Below are 19,101 nucleotides of genomic sequence, written 5' to 3'. Positions count from 1 at the left end.
CCCAAAACGCCAATAAACAATATTTTTTTACTCATTTCAGCGCACAAAATCTACGCCGAGTCGCGTCGCATAAAAGACTCGTACGACCGTGATGTTCCGCGCACTCAACACAACTCCGGGAACTTTACTGGAACGTTCTCGGGCACGTCATCCTCGGGAACATCAGGCTCGAAGGCGCAGAAATCCGACCCGGACAGGGACAAGCTGAACCGGCCGCTCAGCTTCGGTGACGCGAGGGTGTTCTTCCCGGAGTCGTTCGTGATACCACGACAGCGGCCCGCTGAAGTGGTTATTAAGAATGCTTATTCTATACGTGAGTATTGTCTCTGGTTATGGTGTTTGATAAATTGATACTTAATTGTACATGGTACCGGGCATAGTGTCATTCCTACCTTCTGCTTTTATTCTTACCTACTTTAAAACTAAAGAACGAGTGGATGTCATCTACCTCTTAGAAATAACTAAATAGCAATTGAAACTAATAACCGACTTTGAGTCTATTCCAAATTACATTAGGGTTTAAATATGTTTGCAGCGAGTTCCCATTCGAGCCCCGAGCACATAGAGTTGCCGGAGCCGGTGCTGAGCGGGTCGGGCTCGCCGGCAGAGCAGATGGCCGCCATCAGCCCGCCCGCGCAGTATGCACATTCGGCGCCACGGTACACCAGGTCAGTACTTACTACACGCTACATAGAGTACATTATATACTGCAGGCTACATGCCACACAGTACGCATTACATACGGCATGCTACATGCTACACAGTACGCATTACATACAGCATGCTATATGCTACACAGTACACGATACACACAGCATGCTACATGCTACACAGTACACGATACACAAAGCATGCTACATGCTACACAGTACGCATTACATACGGCATGCTACATGCTACACAGTACGCATTACATACAGCATGCTATATGCTACACAGTACACGATACACACAGTATGCTACATGCTACATACTACACGTTACATACTGCATGCTACATGCTACACATTACATGATACATACAGCATGCTACATGCTACACAGTACACGATACATACAGCATGCAACATGCTTCACAGTACACATTTGATCTCAAGCATATAAAGCATGAAGAATAAGGTAAACGGCAGTTACCAGTTACATTTATATTATGTTAAGTAAATAAGTTTTATTTCCTAATTACTTATAATAAAGCAGTGTTAATTCGTCGCCTCAAAATTAATGAATATTTTGTATTTACTACCAGGTCGAATTCGCACTCGCAGCCGAGCATGCGCGAGGACGACAGTTGTACCAACATCAACAGTCACAAATCTCTACCAGATCTCCACACGCAAGCGCGCTGCTACACCGAACAGTGAGTATACACTCTACCTACAAGATACTGATTCTTTATTAATAATTAGAATCGCTAAAAGATATAACAATTTAATTCGACTCTATTGGTCTGTGACATTATAGTTTATTTGCAATAAGAATAGTGTGACAATGTTGTGTTCCGTTGTCAGTCGCCCGCGACCCAATAAGATTGCGTACATTTGTCTTCAACTTGACTATAATTTTAAGCATCATTATTGGAGGGCGTCTGTCGTCTGACGAACTACTCAATATTTTCTCAATGCGAATAAATTATATATTGCTGTACTATTTTGCTGATGGTAAGGTATATTTTATATCCGCGAAGATATCAATCACCGTACATAAGATGTTAAAATCCGCCATAGTGGCCCATGTAAGTGTATCGCGCTATGGATTCAGCCTGTGTATATCCGGCTATATTGGCTAATATTGAGATACAACTTTAGTCTAGTTGGCTGTCAGATAACAAAACTGAGAGACAGACTTGTTATCACAGCAATGCTCCGTCTTTAGATAAAAACGTCTATGAATAAGGGGGTAATACTATGTCCCTCAGTATGCCGGAGGGCCGCACGGACACGATAGGCAGGTCGCCGCGCCGCCGCCGATACTCCAGCCATCAGCGGACCGCCTCCTGCTCCTCCAAGGGAACCAGGTGAGTCTAGTTATTTATTTTTTATTAAAATACTTTCTTGTTCATTTAAAAATCAAATACACATCTCGCATTTATCCCCGAAGGGGTATGCAGCGGCTAACCAGGGCACCCACTTTTCGCCAAGTGTTTTACAACTCATGATGTGATAGGGGGCGAGCAGCTTTTTGCCAAGTAAGGTCCGACCCATGATGTGATAGGGTGCGAGCCTATCGCCATACAATGCACAAATTCCGATATCCGGGCTGATACTAAGTAAAAAAAAAACAATATATCACTTTGCCCGACCTGGGACTCGAACCCGGGACCTACAACTACGCCTACGAGGCAGTTCATAGGAGTTGTATATTTACACCACAAAAAAGAACATACACTATACTCACTTAAAAATAAACTACAATTGGCGGTCTTATCATTCGAGGCAATTTCTTACAGATAATTGCATGAAGATAAGGAATTTTTTTTTCTATTCTTAGGGTCATAGTTGCGAAGCATTTATATGTAGATGAGCGTGTTCCTCGTCTTGACACATAATTTGCTTTTATACAAATTGAAGGGTCGCCTAAGACATGCAACCATTCAGCTAAGCCTGCATCATTTTATTCAGATATAATTAGTAAAAGTTATTAACAATCTTTACTGGTGGTAGGTCTCTCATATGTGAGAGTCCGCCTTGGTAGGTACCACCGTAATGTATATTTCTGCCGACAAGTAGCAGTGTGTAGTCACTGTTGTGTTCCGGTTTGAAGGACATTGTAGCCAGTTAACTACTGGACATAGTGAGACTTCTCTTGTCTCAGGATGGCGTGCACGGTGAAATACCAAACAATACTTTGTAATTCAAAGTTTTGGATGGTGTTTTTGTTTATGGGCGGTCGTATCGTTTACTATCAGGCGGACGGCAAGCTCGTCTCGTCATTCAAAGCAATAAAAAAAAACTTTTACTTTGCCCCAAAGTGTCAATTATCATTTCAGATCAAATCACTCTTCTCTAATATCGTCGTGTGAAGCTTTCTCGGAGCATCCTTCACCTGGCGAGGACAACTATCAGTCGTACAACAGGTATTTGATTTATTTAAATATGTGTCATAAGTTAGGTACAGTAAGGTTTATAATTCCATAAATTATGATCTGATGTATCAAGTAAGAGTTAATTGCCTATATTATTAAATCAGTCTAACTTAAATAAGCTTTTGAGTAGGTTCTCAAGTAGACACTGAACGTATTGAACTATTTATTAAACCAAGCTTAAGTTGTCATTTAAAAGCTTGTTCTCAGCTGAGTCGGTGCTGTTGATCTATATTAATATATAAAGTTGAAGTAAAAAAAAAAACCCTAACAGGAAGTTATGTATTACTCTTAAGTGCTATAGATGACTATTTATCCGGAAAAGCTTTTTCATGCGGATGGAGTCCCAGGCAATGGCTAGAAAATGATACTCAACTGTCAAAATCCTTCACAGTTTGTAACTTATATCATTTGAGCGGGGTTAATATGGGTTCACTAAATAGACTATCGTAAGATGCTGAATTTAATTTGACAGCGTCTTAAACGATGAACGAATGATCCCTCCTATCCGAATTTCGCCCACGGCGGCCTATCTCAACGGAGATCAGCCAAGTACGGAGGAGATATTATAGTGCACAAGTGTGTGCGCCATACACAGATGCACTCTCTGTTCCTTCACTTTCATAGTTCGGTGAGACGGCAATCCGATGTGACCGGAGAGAGATCAGGCACAGGACCAACGGCTTTACGTGCTCAAACGATATCGTAGTTCAGAACGAACTTATTGTATTTATAAATACGGTTAAAATTACAAAAGTTGAGACACATGTGGATGTTGTTTGTTGTGTTTGTGCGCAGTCGCTGCGGCTCGTCGTTCGCGCGCGACTCGGGCGGCTCGTCGGGGCACTACACGCAGCGCAGCGCGCCGCCGCACGCGCACCCGCACCGCACCGACTCCGGCTCCTCCACGCAGCACGAACACGCCAGGTGACGCGCCTATACACAACACACATCTCGTACACGGGCTATGTCGCGACATCACACTCGCATTATACGGGGAACTTGACAAGTGACACACTAACGTTATATAATATAGTACAGGGGAAAGCTGCTACAAAAGCAACTACGAATTAAAAATTTCATATCGACATAATTTTTTTTTCTTCTTATCAATAATAGTTAAATCTCTTCAGTAAAATAAAATTGAAGATTTTCTTTATTTTATATATATAAAGAAAAAATAATATTTCGTTTCAAATACAAATGCATTATTTAAGTTATGGTTTAAAAGAAAATTGCGACTTCATAATGGCAAAGCTTAACTACGTATAAGTGCATTATACTTAAATAACAATATATTTCCAGCCGCTACAACTCGTACTACACGGATTACGGCGGCGGCGAGGTGGAGTGCTACGTATCGGCGCCGCCGCAGTTCCAAGACGGCGCCGAGCTGCTGCCGCCTGCGCCCGCGCATCATCCCCACCACCCCCACCACTACCCGCCGCAGCCTCGCGTCGGGATACACTTCCAGGTAATCTATAAACCTTTAACATGAAGGGTTAGGTACAAAAGACAACTAATCCATCCCCACTCTGCCGAGCATATTTATGTCACATAGGAACAACTTATAGACAAATATAGCATAAATTCTTATCGCAGGCAACTCGGATTTTGCAATAAGAAAAATAGCTGGATATTTAATACTTTACCTGGAATAAAAATAACGATAAGATTTGTGCATTTTCTCCAATGTCTCCTTCACAAATTATTTGTTAAAAAATCATCATCGAGCTGTTATTCCGTTATGCTACATAAATAAATACAAATCAACTATCACACTGTTACAATAATAGGAAATGAGGAATGTGCCCTTAACTGAAGTGCTAATAAATTTGCAACCTCGTTTTGCTACCATGGTTGCAGGCGAGCGCCCCTCCCCCGCAGTTCCAGGACGAACCGCCAGTGTACGACTATGGTGACTACGACTGCTCGTACAAGCCGCCCATCAAGTGCCTCAACGTCGGCCGCAAGGAGTACACCAACACCAGGGAGTATACCAGGTGACCATTAAAAACTTCTAAACATTACCCTGAGTTTGGTATATGGGGTGCTATCCACAAAATAACCCCCTTATTCATAGACGTTATTTATCTAAGGACGGAGCATTGCTGTGATAACAAGTCTGTTTCTCTCGTGCTGACGGCATGGCAGCCTTCGCAGTGCGTAAGGCCGCAGACATATGGCCGTTGTGATTCGCTAATATTGAGATACAACTTGAATCTAGTTGGCTGTCAGATAAACAAAGCTGAAAAACAGCAAGCTGAGACACAGACTTGTTATCACAGCAATGCTCCGTCCTGAGATAAATAACGTTTATGAATAAGGGGGTAAGTATATAATCACATTGAAAAACTGATACCATCACCTCACAGAAATCAAGAAATAAGGATTTTTGTTTACTTTTCTATTTAGACATTTCATTTGTATAATTACCTTGCTTATTTTATTTTTTTATTCACTTGTTCGTTAAGTCTGTTAGATAATTGAATCAACATGGATTTGCTACTTGCTTCTAGTATGGCAAGATTATAAAAATAGCTTTTTCTTTGCAACTAGATATCACGAACCAAACACGGAGCTGATCAACAAACAGCCGCAGTACCAGGAGATCCGTATGCGCCCGCGCATCGACGACAAACAGGAGTACGTCAATGCTTCACAGGTGGGATATAATTAACATTTATATATTTATTAGTATGGACAGCTCAATTCGGAGTATATTACCTAGATTTTTTTAAATATTAAACCCAAAATAATAAGTTGTCAATATACTTCACGACCCTATAAAAGCAATGACAGCAAACATTTTCAAAAAATTACTCTGTAATCCTGGTACTACATTTGGTATCCGTCAAAATATTTTTAGGCAATGCAATATCGACTTTGTATATTATAAATACAAAGATGATGTTTGCCAAATACTCCAATCGACTATTGGCATAAAACTGTTCCATCAGATATGTCAGGCGGAGGAGGTGACGTCACCGCTCGGCACGTTCAAACGCCAGCGATGCCTCCGCTACAAGCAGCGCCGACCGAGGCCCATACTGCGCTCCAAGTCCGACATCTCGGATAGGTAAGCATTCAACGTTATCTACAGACATAGCCAAAATTTAATTATATTAACTATATCTAGAATGATACTAAAGAGTAATTAAATTTCAATCTTTCTTAATACCATATTTAATATATCATAAAAATAAAACATTGTTAACGTCGATTTTTCACAGCTCCTATTACTCAGCATGTCTGATATCTAGAAAGGGCCATCAATACCTATACTAATATTGATCAACACTTGTCCATGGGTAAGGACCAGGTGTTGCTAATTTCATAAAAGAAATAAAAATAGTAGTCTACAAATTTATAAAAAACAAATCCTATATAACAGCTGACAAATAATTTGAGCACACTACTACGTGGTAGGGGATTTTTACGTAAATATAGCTACACTAACATTTATATAGCTACAATAACGTAAATATAGCTACACTAATGTATATAGCTACACTGACGTCAATATAGCTACACTGACGTAAATGTAGCTACACTAACTTATATACCTACACTGACGTCAATATAGCTACAAGAACGTAAGTATAGCTACACTAACGTACAAATCCGCCACGCGTCAGTGTTCTCAAGTAGTTTGCCGGCCATCGTACCCTCGCACTAATAAGCGATGTAAGATACAGACGCACGGAGGGGCGCAGTCCCGCGTCGGCGCCGTGCGAGGACGAGTCGCCGAGCCCCGGCGAGGAGTCCGCGCGCCTGCACCAGTTCTTCGAGCGGCTCGGCCTGGAACCGAGGCAGTACGATGCTCTCATACGGGACGCACCGCCCGACAGTCCGGTGTTCTTCTCTTCTGCGTCCACTGTCGACTCCAATCAGCTGGCGGCTGCTGCTGATTACACGGTGAGTTTAGGGGTTTTGGAAGGTGTTTTGAAGAATAATCATATGTATTATCTAAATATATTATTTACCACGCGCATAAAAATAACATTAATTAGGGCAAAGGTGTGTATGCATTTAAGATAATAAAAACAATTTTTTGGCAAATTGGAAAAATTATCAAGAATCTTCGATCTGATTCTGAGAATAGACCGATCAAAATACAAGCAAGTTTTGACTTGATCTTCTTTGTAATTCTATAAAATACATGCTTTAAGTTAATATAATTTAATGAGCTACTTGGTATGATTCTTACTGCACAAATCACATCGCTTTGCAAAGATCAAATTTTTTTCTCTTTTCAGATTTTCTTAGTGCGCGAATGTGCTCAATAAGAAAACTGTATTTCTTTTATATAATAAAAAATAACCTTTCAGTATGTTAGGTTTAATTTTAAATAATTATTAATCCCCCTCCCCTATTCCAGGTGCAAGGTCCCGGCGTGCAGAAGCAGATCTACCGCAACACAGAACCTCCCAGCGTGGTGGAGCGCAACGCCCGCATCATCAAGTGGCTGTGCCAGTGTCGCAAGACGCAGATGCAGCCGCCGCAGTGAATGTAAACACCCCGCGTTACACAGTACAGTAAGGTTACAGTTAACGCGGTTTCGTTATACGCGGAATTTGGTACACGCGGTTTTTTGTTTGTCGATCTTTGCTGTTTCTATAATACGCCAATGTAAAGGCGTACTGAAAGCTAACGCGACACAGAACCTCTGAGCATGGTGGAGTGCAACACTTGCGACATCAATTACTGGCTGTTATTGTCGAAAGACGCGGATGCAACCGCCAAAGTGAATCACTTACAAGGCCTCGATTAACGCGGTTTCGATATACGCGATTTTGACGGTTTCATTATGAGGGATGTACGCGATATATTATTATTTATTACTTTCCATCTCTTAGTTATTCTGCCTTATCTGAGAAGTGAATATTTAACTTTCCCTATCTATATTTCAAGTACTAAGTTACTTAGTTGTAATTTATCCCTAACTTACATAACAGTCATGCCCTTTCATAATATTAATATACAGAATCGTTACCCAAAAGTCTTTTTTTTCGCGATATATACATTCATTCATTCACACTAATAACAACCGCGTTAAACGAGGCATTACCATTTATATAAAGACATATTATTCTTTAGCATTCATATTTTGCTAAATAGGATGTAATAAATTAAACAACATATAACAGTTGACTGACAATATCCTTGTTATAACAATATTTTATTTGAAACAAACCTGGCCTTAAAGATGGTATTTCATAATAAATTCGATTGAAAACAATGATCTCAATAATCAAAATAATAATCGTCTATGTTTTTTTGTACGGGCAAGTCAATATAAACCCACAGCAGTTGATGGTAAATGGAGTGGGCACAATAGAATGTCGAACGAGAGATGAATACGATTTGAAAGTACACAATTTGATAGAACTACCCTCTTTTCATTTCTGCCTCCGCAACTTTTTAACCGTCTTTTTAAGCGAGAGGAAGAGAAGTCATCCGCCTGATCAGAGGCTAAAGGAGTAATATGGGATTTAAAACGATAAGCTATAACCATTGAGTAATAGATGCCGCATTGTGAAGGAGTAGGATATTGAAGGTCCGGTTCGAAGGACCAATAAATTTCAAACACCCATTATGAAATGTAAAATTTGAAGGGAGTGTGGTTTTCGAAAATTTCTGATTGCCGTCGACCGACTACCTCTAGAGATCGAAAATTACGGAAGTTCATCACTTAAAGTAAAAGTGTTTAAGAAAATAATGGGGTGACCATAAATATTGGCACAAGGAGAAATGTGAGGAATTTTTTATCTTTAAAAATGGCATTACAATGCGGTGTCTATTCAAAATAATAATATCGATGTAAATGTTAAGATATTAACATCTCCAAACGTGATATTCTGACGAAGAAAAATGCTTCCAATATATACAACGCCAACTAACCCACTGTAGAAAGTATAAAGGGAGAACCAAAATTTTGCTCAGATATCAGTGCTAGATCACTGGTGTAAGCTCAATGCTAGATAAAAACATGGTGGTTAAACTAGGTGGCACGAGATATTAATAATAGTACGTTGTGGATTATGAAGCATTCGTCAATTTATTGTTATGGTGCAAAGTATATAACAAAAATATATCTCGATAATAGGGTACCGGACTCATTTTTGTTCTTTACTATTATCAAATATTTACATAATATAAATTATAACACAGAAGGAATTATTAAAATCCGGTAAGAAATCAACAAGTTATAAGTCATTGAATTTCGGCGGAAGGGGTAATTAACAAGAAACAGAAAAGACACGAAATACCCACATGTGACGTCATCGGGAACTACGACACGTGCGAAAGAAAAAGTCGAAGCGGTATCCCCACATCGCGCCCACTTCTGCACATTACAATATTTTAAATATGAATTACTCGCTCATTTTTTAACCAATTTTTATGCAGTTTTCGCAGGAGTGCTTCTTTTTCATATTATTAACAATTGCATATAGAATAATGTACTAAATCAAGCATAGGCCGGTCCCCTATTGGACGTGACCCTCTCAGTAGGCCGTTCCCAGCATTGGTATAGTATATCCAGGCCTACATTATAATCATAGCCGCCGGTTAGGTGCAAGTGGGTGCACGCGCACCCCCCTGTCCAGAAATAAGTCACAAAAAATATAATTCACTGAATAAATCTGCAACAATGGGAATTATCGCCCACAGAGGTTTTTTTATGATAAAGCATTTTCAAAAATCCGCACGATTTGAATTTGAAAAAAAAAAATTTGTAGTATAGAGCGTAGGTGTAGATGCACCTCTCTAAAGCTAACATTGAGCGCGCCCATGATTATAACATCAGATATATATGACCTTCTAGATAGCAACAACTTCACGCCTTATGTAAATCGCCGAGGGTAATACACCCTACTTGCTACTTTTAACAAAAACGTGTTTTAAAATAGCATTTCTGTATAACGAATACTCGTGCCACTATGATTTTTAACTAAACGTTATCGATGATAATAATGAGGTGAGATTCGTTAGAGAGATCGATTGGTAGAAAATTTGGAGATAATAATGCTGTGAGTTTTTTACGTTTTAAAATAACGAATCTATTCGTTCGTTGCGTGTTTAAAAATAACTGATTTATGCTAGTGTCAACTAATCACTCTGCTATAATTTGACCGGACTTTCAGTATAATCAAATGCATTTTTCGTTTTATTATTTCAATAAGGAATTTGGATAAAATTAGTTCCTCAGTTATCCACTAGAGGCGCTGAATTCATACATTTCTCAAATGACGTTTAAAACTCATGGTAATCTCTGTTCATTAGTAAATACGATTTTTATTATAAAGGTAAATTAATGTACCCAAATAACTATAAAGTAGTTAATATGGTTATACTTGTGCTTATCGGGATGTTTGTGGCCTAATTGTTATTTATTTATGGAAATAACAATCATTATTCCAGTGGTTTGGGAATATGATTGTATATCGGCGTAAAATCACGTCTAACTAAAGATTGATTTGTATCGTGACGAGTTAAACCGTCTCGATGTAAAATATGACGAATAATTACGTCGTGTTTGCCAAAAAACAAAAATGTTGATTTCGTTTACAAATTATCAATTTTTTATATTGCCAGAACTATGTTATGTGAACTGTATTGTTTAGTTTAACATCAGTTGAAGAACATTGTTTGTCGACGTTCGACGCGAGTTTTAAAATTGTAAAATTATAGATAAGGTATTTTCGTCTCAAAAACTATGTACAATTCGCGAGCTTAGAATTAGAACGATCAAAATTATTTTCGAATCGAAATAATTATATTAATAACTTCCGATGATTTCTACTGATAATGTTTAATGAAATGTTAATTTTGTGTCAAAGTAATTGAATTAAAAACATTGACTACAATATTAAAATTCCGAAAATTTATATGTATACATATATACTGATGAACTATGTAACTTTAAGGCACTTAAACCCGTTGGTCCTGCGCCTGATCTCTCTCCGCTCATGTCGGATTGCCGTCTCATCGGACTATGAGAGTGAAGGAACAGAGAGTGCACCTGTGTATTGCGCACACACTTGTGCACTATAATATCTCCTGCGTACTTGGCCTCCGTTGATATTGGCCGCCGTGGCCGAAACTCGACTAGGAAGGAATCAAGTTAAAGGTTGTAATAATTTGTACATTATTTCGAATATTTATATGAATTATATCACAGAAATCCAAGTTAATTGATCAGTCAGTATTACTGATCAAAATTATTGAAATATAATTATCAGTAGAAACCAACGAAAAAATATATAAAATAAATGTTCCTGTTACGGATTTGTCATTATTATTTATAACGCTAAATATTTTCATGTGTATTTAAAATTATTTATATGATAGTTATAAATATTTAAGATATAATGTGTCATTGTGATTCGGAAGCACAAAAGGATCAATTTTAGGTGATATTGTTTATGTTGTGCCAAATATAACATAACTGTTATAAATAACGTTATAACGGTCGATAACAGCGTTATTTTGAAGGAATTGGTGAAAAAGGATTTAATGTTAATTCAAGGAATTGTGGTCTAAAAAAAGGTTTTTCGGAGCCGATAAATATAATCGTATTCTTCAATATATTATAACAACTAATATTCTATATATCTTAGATTTTTTAATCATGTTAAAGTGCTAAGTAAATTTGATTATACAGGTTGATACATTTTATAAGTATAACAGTTAGCTATATTTTAAAAATAATTTTATATTTTTCGACTTCGAAAAAAGAACAGCTAAACTGGAATTAATGGCGTCGTTTATAAAGTACATTAATACGAATATAAAGACAATATAATAAACGAAATAATCTATTTTATGTCATTATGCATAATGTTTAACCGTAACACGTACGCAACAATGTATTCATTAAATGTAAATAGCAGTCAAGTTTAATCTCAGTTATTATTAGAATAGAAACAGTTGTTAGTATAGTTCTCTTAACTATAGTTAAAGTTTCAGCTTTGGAAAGTGTTCATACATTTTATAAAGATACTCCTATTACTTTTTTAAGGCTTCTAAATAAGCAAAGGAAGTTAATTATTCTGACTAAATTTTTTCTTTTCTATGTTTTTTAAAATCTAATTTACATTCTATCAATAATCGTTTCGACTGACTACATATATGCATTTATCTTCATATTGTACTGAAATTGTATTAAAATTGTCTATTTATAGTAATAATTGCTTTGGGTTGTTGAACAGGCCTATGTTTCTAAAAGCATATAATTTATTCATTCTATAAAATTGTTATTCATATTTTTCTTGTTCTAAAAGACTGTCGTTCGTTTCTCACTTTGATTAGAAATTCTGTGATATGGTAGAAAAATGTATTTAAAAACAATATATTTTCAAAATGGTTTTCACTTTTGCATTTATTTTATAAATTGTGGAAAATGTTTTGTCAATGCTGTGTGGTAATGAAGTTTGATCTTTATAGTTATTTTTATCTAAAACTTATATCAGAGTGTGTTGTATTTTTAATTGTGTGTGTGTGTAAGTCAGAAACAATAATCGGTCTAAACGCACAGCCACATAATTGCTCAACCTACTAATATTAAATCCTCAAATATATTCCAATAAAATAAGATAATCAAAAGAGCCTAAAAATGATTTACTATGGAAAAATATTACAAGTAAATATTTTATAATTTTTAATTTTCACGGCACTAAAATATTAAAGGTGGTTAAACACACCATGTATATGAACATAGAGGAACTTCGAGCTATGGAAAGTTGGACGATTGTGTGGATGCGACATTAGTGGGTATTTGCAGGAATGACTGATTAGGGTTTGAATTTTCAATCATCAGATAAAAGTTAAACAATAATCCTTACCTTACTAGATATAAAGGTAAAAACAATAAAATATTTTACTTCAACAAATTTAATTCGTTCGTGGTATAATTTACCGAATAAATATTTTTAACCAACTTAAAAAAAAGGAGGAGGTTCTCAAATCAACTGTATTTTTTTTATCTGACGATTGAAATTGGATCCGTAATGAGTTAATTCTATTTTAAATAGCTTTCAGTTTTTATAAAACCCTATAAATTACGTTACATGTTCGTTGGTTTTAACACATTTTACAATAGTTAAGATTTACCTCGTATAATAGAGTGTGTACTGTTTTAATAAATTTTTAACTTGTATCGTTTCTGAATTTAGGTGAATGATGTAAGACTAGTGTGACAGTATTAGAAAGTTTTTAGCATTCGATGCATTCATTTATTGTGTAAATAAGATTTACGTACATTGTTAGAAGTTTATCGTGATAAAAGAATTATATTGTGGTCTGATGATAATACTGTTTTATTTTGCTCCCAATCCTATATACAGACGCTATGAAGTTAGTAACGAGTCTCTATAAAGTTTGGTATATATTACATAGCAAATGTGTCGCATACTTCAGACGAGTTATCTTATAGGGCTCGTAATTCATTTTCTAAGTAGTGGATACTCGTATCAGCATCTGTGTATAAAAAAAAATATACAGTGGATGGCGAGGTATGACTTGAGTATATCTTTTGCCTAATAAGCGTCAAAACTTTTTTCCTTCACAGTAGCAACACCACCAAGAACATTGAATGCTGGATTATGAACTACACGTTATGATATATGTCGGTCTTACGTAGTATATTACTTTCTCTAAGGACGGTGGCTTAGCTGGTGGGCTTCAGGTTGCCGTTGACGTAGAAGGCTTCCTTCGGTTTGCGGAAGCTTCTGAGTCCCACCTATTAACAACGGGAGACGGCTGCATTTGGCAGTAACGCGCTGGGGTGAAAACTAAACGTCGGTCTTTAGAGGAAGCTCGCAGCCGTTTCTAATGCGCCGAAGATGGCTATAGCGGAGTTTTGGCATTCTGACCTACACACGTGATAAGAGATTAGATACGATATCATTGAAAGCATACTTCAGTTTTATTTAAATACTAGATAGCTGTCATGACTCCGTCCACGTGAAACTTTTGCTGGAATAAAAAATTCACTGTGTACTTTTTCAAGATAATAATATTTAGCTAGCCTTCATCAAAATAATTTAGAGCATGGTATATCTTTATAACAACTTGATTCAAATCCGTTTAGTAACTTCCCTCAAAGTAATTTAGAAACTGGACAATCTTTGTGACAATTTGATCCAAATCTATTAAAACGATATTTTGATATAGATAAATACAAGAGGGAAACATTTATGCTGGAATAAAACCGGTACCTATCGATGAGTATATTCATAATTCATTTGATTTAACTAGTTACTACGTATTACAAGTATAATTTCGCCCATGTAAATGAACTTTTTCCGAGCATCAAACCTTATCCAAATCCGTTTAGTACCTTCTATGTTCCTTTAGTATGCATCGAATCATTGCCACACACGTATACTGAAGGTAACCATTCCTTTGTTTTTGTTTACCGAATAAGTGCTTATAAATAAGAAAATAAATTTAGTTAAATTTTGATCGCAGCCAACGGTATCTACGTAGGCACACTGATGACGTCAATGCGATGTCAATGTCAAATTTGTTTTGACAATCGAGTTATTATTTCCTGAACATTTTTGTTATTATTTTTGTAAACTGTGAATTAATTAAATGAAATAAATCACAAATGTCTATGTTACATTGAGAAAGTTATTTTAAATTTCGGTAAGTCAGTCAATAAATGTTGCATCAGAAATATGACGGTGTTGGAAATAATCATTGCGTCATAATTGGTTGTTATGTGTAAAATATCACAACAGTACATTTACATTGCGTATTACTTGTGGATTGTAGGTTTACGGTTGACTTCCCGCTCATTTTATCTCCAACAGTCATCTTGTTAAGATTAAACCTTATACCTCAGCCAAAACCCAGTGTGCTTTAGTATTATTTATTTCTTATTCTAACTTCTGAATTTTAGTGAGAAATACATTAAAAGTAATATAATCAGTGGTTTCGTTTTATAACTCGCTTTCGCGGTAAGTAAATTAATATTTTTCCACTTAGATAATTTTCTTTCAGTGTTAGTTTCCTTTGTTTATTTTAATTTAGGAATGTATGTTTTAATTTGTGAATGGTGTATGGTGATTCAAAAAGAAAGTTCGGGGTTCATTGTACTGTTGACATTGTCATATCTTATTCATTTATAATCTTGTGTAATACAGAGTTTTGGGTATTTCATAACTTATATTGAATATTAGAAATTATTATGAAAGAAAATGCATACCTGTTTCTTTCAGTTCTTTTTTTAATAAATCTATTTACATGAAATTCTTTTTAAACTAAAAGCTTTAAGTTTGAAGTAGCCAGTAGCAATTAATTAATAGTATCACACATACAGGAACCTTTAAAAACACATTGAAAGTTAGCATCAGGGCAAAAATTATCATCCTATAACTCTAAATTACTTCAATATAGTTATTTTGTGCTTAATGCTTGATGGAAAAAGATGGGTTTCATAACGTTAAGACATGTATTTGTATACTGAACCCTGGACTAAGGAGTTGTATATACTTTATTGGTCCCCTGACAACAATATTAGGTTAATAAAATTACTTCGTACTTATAATAAGTAAAGAACGAAGGAACAGATTTTATTTTTTTACTTTTTAGATGTTTTTTGTGTTGGAGTTATTTATTTAACTAATCACTACACTGAAAGCTCCTCTGATGTTATAAGTTTCCTCGTAAAACTGGTTTTAGAAGTATTGTTGGGAAAAAACATACAATCCATGTTGTTTGAGGAAAAAGATAAATTATCTTATATGTTGAGAAATGTCATAGAATGTTTATAAAAACAAAATGTTTTTACTAAATATAATCATAATTCATGAGTCAACAAAGCTGTTGACTGTTGAGATGATTGTAGTTGATTTTTAGAAAACACTTATTTATATTTATTTATCACTAAACCTGGGCCTTATACAGGGTCATTTTGACATTGTGTTACTAAATGAAAACACATACTTATCCACTTGGAAATAACACTTTACAATAAGTTACTTGAGCCATAGGTAGATGTAAAATAAAAAGTGTAAGTTTCGAACATTTGTAATTTTAATTTTACACCCCCTTGAGAATTTGCTGCAGCGGCAACATCATACTTACAGTCAGACATACACCAACGCACACGCCATATTCGCATTAAACTACAAAATGATTAAAAAACCAGAAAACTAAAACCAGGATTTTTCATGAAAATATTTGTTAGTAATCGATGATTTTTAGCACAATAGACCTGCAAAGGTGAAGACAAGTATGTTTCATTTAGTAATGCAATGTCAAAATAACGCTGTATATGCTTACACAACTAAATCAATGTATAAATTCAAATATAAAATATTTGTACCCTTATCTACATGGGGCATGTGACTACTCCACGAGATATGAAAGCTTTTTTATTCTGTTCTAATGTATGCTTGTTTGTAATGGATAAACTAAATATAATTAATATAAAAATTCTCTCACTTATAGAATTTAATTATTTATTTCATATACAGCTAATGTGAAAACAGAGAATACAAAAGTATATTTTATACCTAATTTATAAGGCAAAATGAATTAGAAGAGACAATTCTTGTGTGCTTGGTCCCCACACTATATGCATGGGGGACCATTTGTCACCCCATATTGTTTTAAATACTTATATTTATTTGTTTCAAATAATTTTGTTAAACCCTAAGATTATTTGACAGTCACCAATTAGATCAAAAGGCTAAAAATTAATAATACATTACTTTTTTTACAGAAGCCCCGAGGGATTCAACATTGTGACTTGCTTGTGCATGTCTGGCTATTAAAACATTTTGATGATATTAGAAGAGAGCTTCTACGACATGCCTCCTGTGAAACGCGGGAGACGTGGTGTCAGCGACGCGGACGACGAGGACGACGACTACAGGCGGAAAAGGGACAGAAATAATGAGGTACCGAAACAAGAATTGCACCCCCCACTAGTCTTGCAACTTGCCCCGCATGATACAGTTCGCCCAGAATATGTCTTGGGCTTCCAACATGCCTTTCTACAATTGTTAATAATTATGGAAAACAGATAAATTTATGGGAATGATATATGTATCTATTTTACTTTATTGCTTTGTATATCGGGACGAGCTTGCCGTTCGCCTGATGGTAAGCGATACGAGCGCCCATAAACAGTAGAAACACCATCCAGCACCTTGAATTATAAAGCATTTTTTGGAATTGCTCTGCGCTCGCCGTCTTGAGACATGAGATGTTAAGTCTCATTATGTCCAGAAGTTACACTGGCTACAATGTCCTTCAAACCGGAATACAACAGTAACTACACAATGCTGCTTGGCGGCAGAAATAGACTTAGCGTTGGTACCTACCCAAGCGAGTTTCTGTATGAGAGACTTACCACCAGTACCTGTTGCTAGGATATGGCATTCTCATACATAATGTTAGTGTTATCAATTGTATCTTAATCTTAGTGTATACTAAGTCTAAAACAATTAGCAAAGTGATAATATAGTGTTTAACTGCACAATGATTCCTAGCGAAACTGGTGTTTAGTTGTAGAATACACAGCGCTAAAATATTGATGTATTAGTTGCGCCTCTGCCTATCACTTCAAAGTAAAAAGCGCGCGTGTATTAAAAAAACAAAACAAGATCAACAATAATACTTCATTACAAATTATAATTATCGCATTTGTTCACAGGCAGTGAAAAAAAGCAGATTCAAGTCAAAACAGCGGACACAAGAGACATTCACACGGGTCAGCAAACTGAAAGCCGAAAACCAAATGCTGGAAGAGAAAGTGAAGACTTTAACTAAAGAGCTGCAGTTTCTAAAGGAACTGTTCCTTGCGCACGCGTCTAACGCGCAGAACCCAAAGTTCGACGGGATTGATCTAAACAAATTGCTCGAAGATATCCCTGATGATAAAGATAGTAAAAGCAAATAATGCATAGTTAATATAAACAAGTGTTTAGGTTAAACAGTGTGAAATGGACAATACTGGTTTTAAATTTTTGTATGGATATTTATTGTGAATGAAGAGTATACGATATTTCAAGGTGATTGTCTCGGTGGATTATTGTAGTTCGGAACGACTTACGTGGGTTCAATTTCAGGGTAGAATAATGGATTGGGTTTATCTGCTCAGTATTGATCCGTAGTGTGGAATTGTGTCTTATAAGGTAGTATACACTCACCCCTAATGTATAAAACTTAACGTAGTAATCGAAATGTACTGACAATTCTATGAAATGAGTAAAGTGTGATGCGACTTATATCTGTATGTAGAGATCAATGCAATTAAGTTATTTAAAAATAGCTCTCAAGCAAATGCATTTACTCTTGCCATCTGTATACTTTCATTATATTCGTCAAAGGTTTATAGTTCTAGTATGGAGAAATTGGGAGAGAATGCCCATGGCATTAAGTCCGCCTGTATACAAATTACAAATGTACCATTTGTACAAAGTGTAAAATGAAGATTAAAAAAAATAAATATGATAACTAAAAATACTTTATTATTAATCACATGAGACGAATGTCCGCAGGTTCAAATCCTAAGGGCACACACCTCTGACTTTTCTAAAAATCATGTGTGTATTCTTTGTGAATTAATCGTTCGCTTTAACGGTGAAGGAAAACATCGTGAGGAAACCTGCACATCTGAGAAGTTCTCTATAGGAATTTCGAAGGTGTGTGAAGTCTACCAATCCGCACTAGGCCAGCGTGGTGGACTAAGGCCTAATCCCTCTCAGTAGTAGAGGAGGCCCGTGCTCAGCAGTGGGCAAGTATATAATACAGGGCTGATATTATTATTAATCACATAAACATTGTGAAGTGTTGCTCTTCAGAGGTGGCCTTAGGGGAAGGCGAACCAGGCAAGGCCCGGGACCTCGCGGGCCAGACCAGGAGCCTCGATCAATCGATCTTACCGATAAAAGTGCTAAAATCCGCGAACTGTTTTTTGCTCCGCCCGGGGCCTTGCTTCGTTTCTTTGCTTTAGCCCGGGGCCTCGTGTGTTTAGGGCCGCTGCTGTTGCTCTTCATTTA

The 19,101-nt window shown here is 36.3% G+C and overlaps 2 protein-coding genes across 7 annotated transcripts in view; both read left to right on the top strand.

Annotated features, from left to right (window-relative positions):
* Positions 1 to 13,394, top strand: part of LOC115443020 — a 107,048-nt gene extending 93,654 nt beyond the window's left edge. For 3 of the 5 annotated variants that reach the window (XM_030168284.2, XM_030168286.2, XM_037442919.1), the window contains exons 8-19: positions 41 to 313; positions 536 to 668; positions 1,247 to 1,357; positions 1,916 to 2,014; positions 2,987 to 3,073; positions 3,878 to 4,006; positions 4,385 to 4,553; positions 4,946 to 5,082; positions 5,639 to 5,744; positions 6,040 to 6,158; positions 6,772 to 6,997; positions 7,461 to 13,394. In XM_030168284.2, coding sequence (XP_030024144.2) covers positions 41 to 313; positions 536 to 668; positions 1,247 to 1,357; positions 1,916 to 2,014; positions 2,987 to 3,073; positions 3,878 to 4,006; positions 4,385 to 4,553; positions 4,946 to 5,082; positions 5,639 to 5,744; positions 6,040 to 6,158; positions 6,772 to 6,997; positions 7,461 to 7,589 — 1,718 coding nt within the window. In that variant the 3' untranslated portion in view covers positions 7,590 to 13,394. The remainder of the gene's footprint in view (positions 1 to 40; positions 314 to 535; positions 669 to 1,246; positions 1,358 to 1,915; positions 2,015 to 2,986; positions 3,074 to 3,877; positions 4,007 to 4,384; positions 4,554 to 4,945; positions 5,083 to 5,638; positions 5,745 to 6,039; positions 6,159 to 6,771; positions 6,998 to 7,460) is intronic. The other 2 variants (XR_005113032.1, XM_030168285.2) reach the window with 2 other exon arrangements.
* Positions 13,395 to 14,564: 1,170 nt separating this feature from the next.
* Positions 14,565 to 18,244, top strand: LOC115442999 (CCAAT/enhancer-binding protein gamma). 2 transcript variants are annotated; one of them, XM_030168268.2, is made up of 3 exons: positions 14,565 to 14,734; positions 16,818 to 16,995; positions 17,754 to 18,244. In XM_030168268.2, exons 2-3 carry the CDS (start codon positions 16,879 to 16,881, stop codon positions 17,997 to 17,999), a joined length of 363 nt encoding a protein of 120 aa, XP_030024128.1. In that variant the 5' UTR covers positions 14,565 to 14,734; positions 16,818 to 16,878; the 3' UTR covers positions 18,000 to 18,244. The 2 variants fall into 2 exon arrangements, with proteins under 2 accessions (XP_030024128.1, XP_030024127.1); XM_030168267.2 differs by lacking the exon at positions 14,565 to 14,734 and adding an exon at positions 14,825 to 15,048.
* Positions 18,245 to 19,101: the final 857 nt, after the last annotated feature.

The sequence above is a fragment of the Manduca sexta genome, chromosome 4 (assembly GCF_014839805.1).
Source record: "Manduca sexta isolate Smith_Timp_Sample1 chromosome 4, JHU_Msex_v1.0, whole genome shotgun sequence".
NCBI lineage: Eukaryota > Metazoa > Arthropoda > Insecta > Lepidoptera > Sphingidae > Manduca > Manduca sexta.
The sequence above is the reverse complement of the archived record's forward strand: the minus strand, read 5'-3'. Positions and strand labels throughout refer to the sequence as shown.

Excerpts from the sequence above, each read along its gene's own strand:
- LOC115442999 (XM_030168268.2), top strand. The coding sequence starts at position 16,879 with ATGATATTAGAAGAGAGCTTCTACGACATGCCTCCTGTGAAACGCGGG. Across the intron at positions 16,996-17,753 it reads AAAGGGACAGAAATAATGAG|GCAGTGAAAAAAAGCAGATT; the intron begins GTACCGAAACAA and ends ATTTGTTCACAG.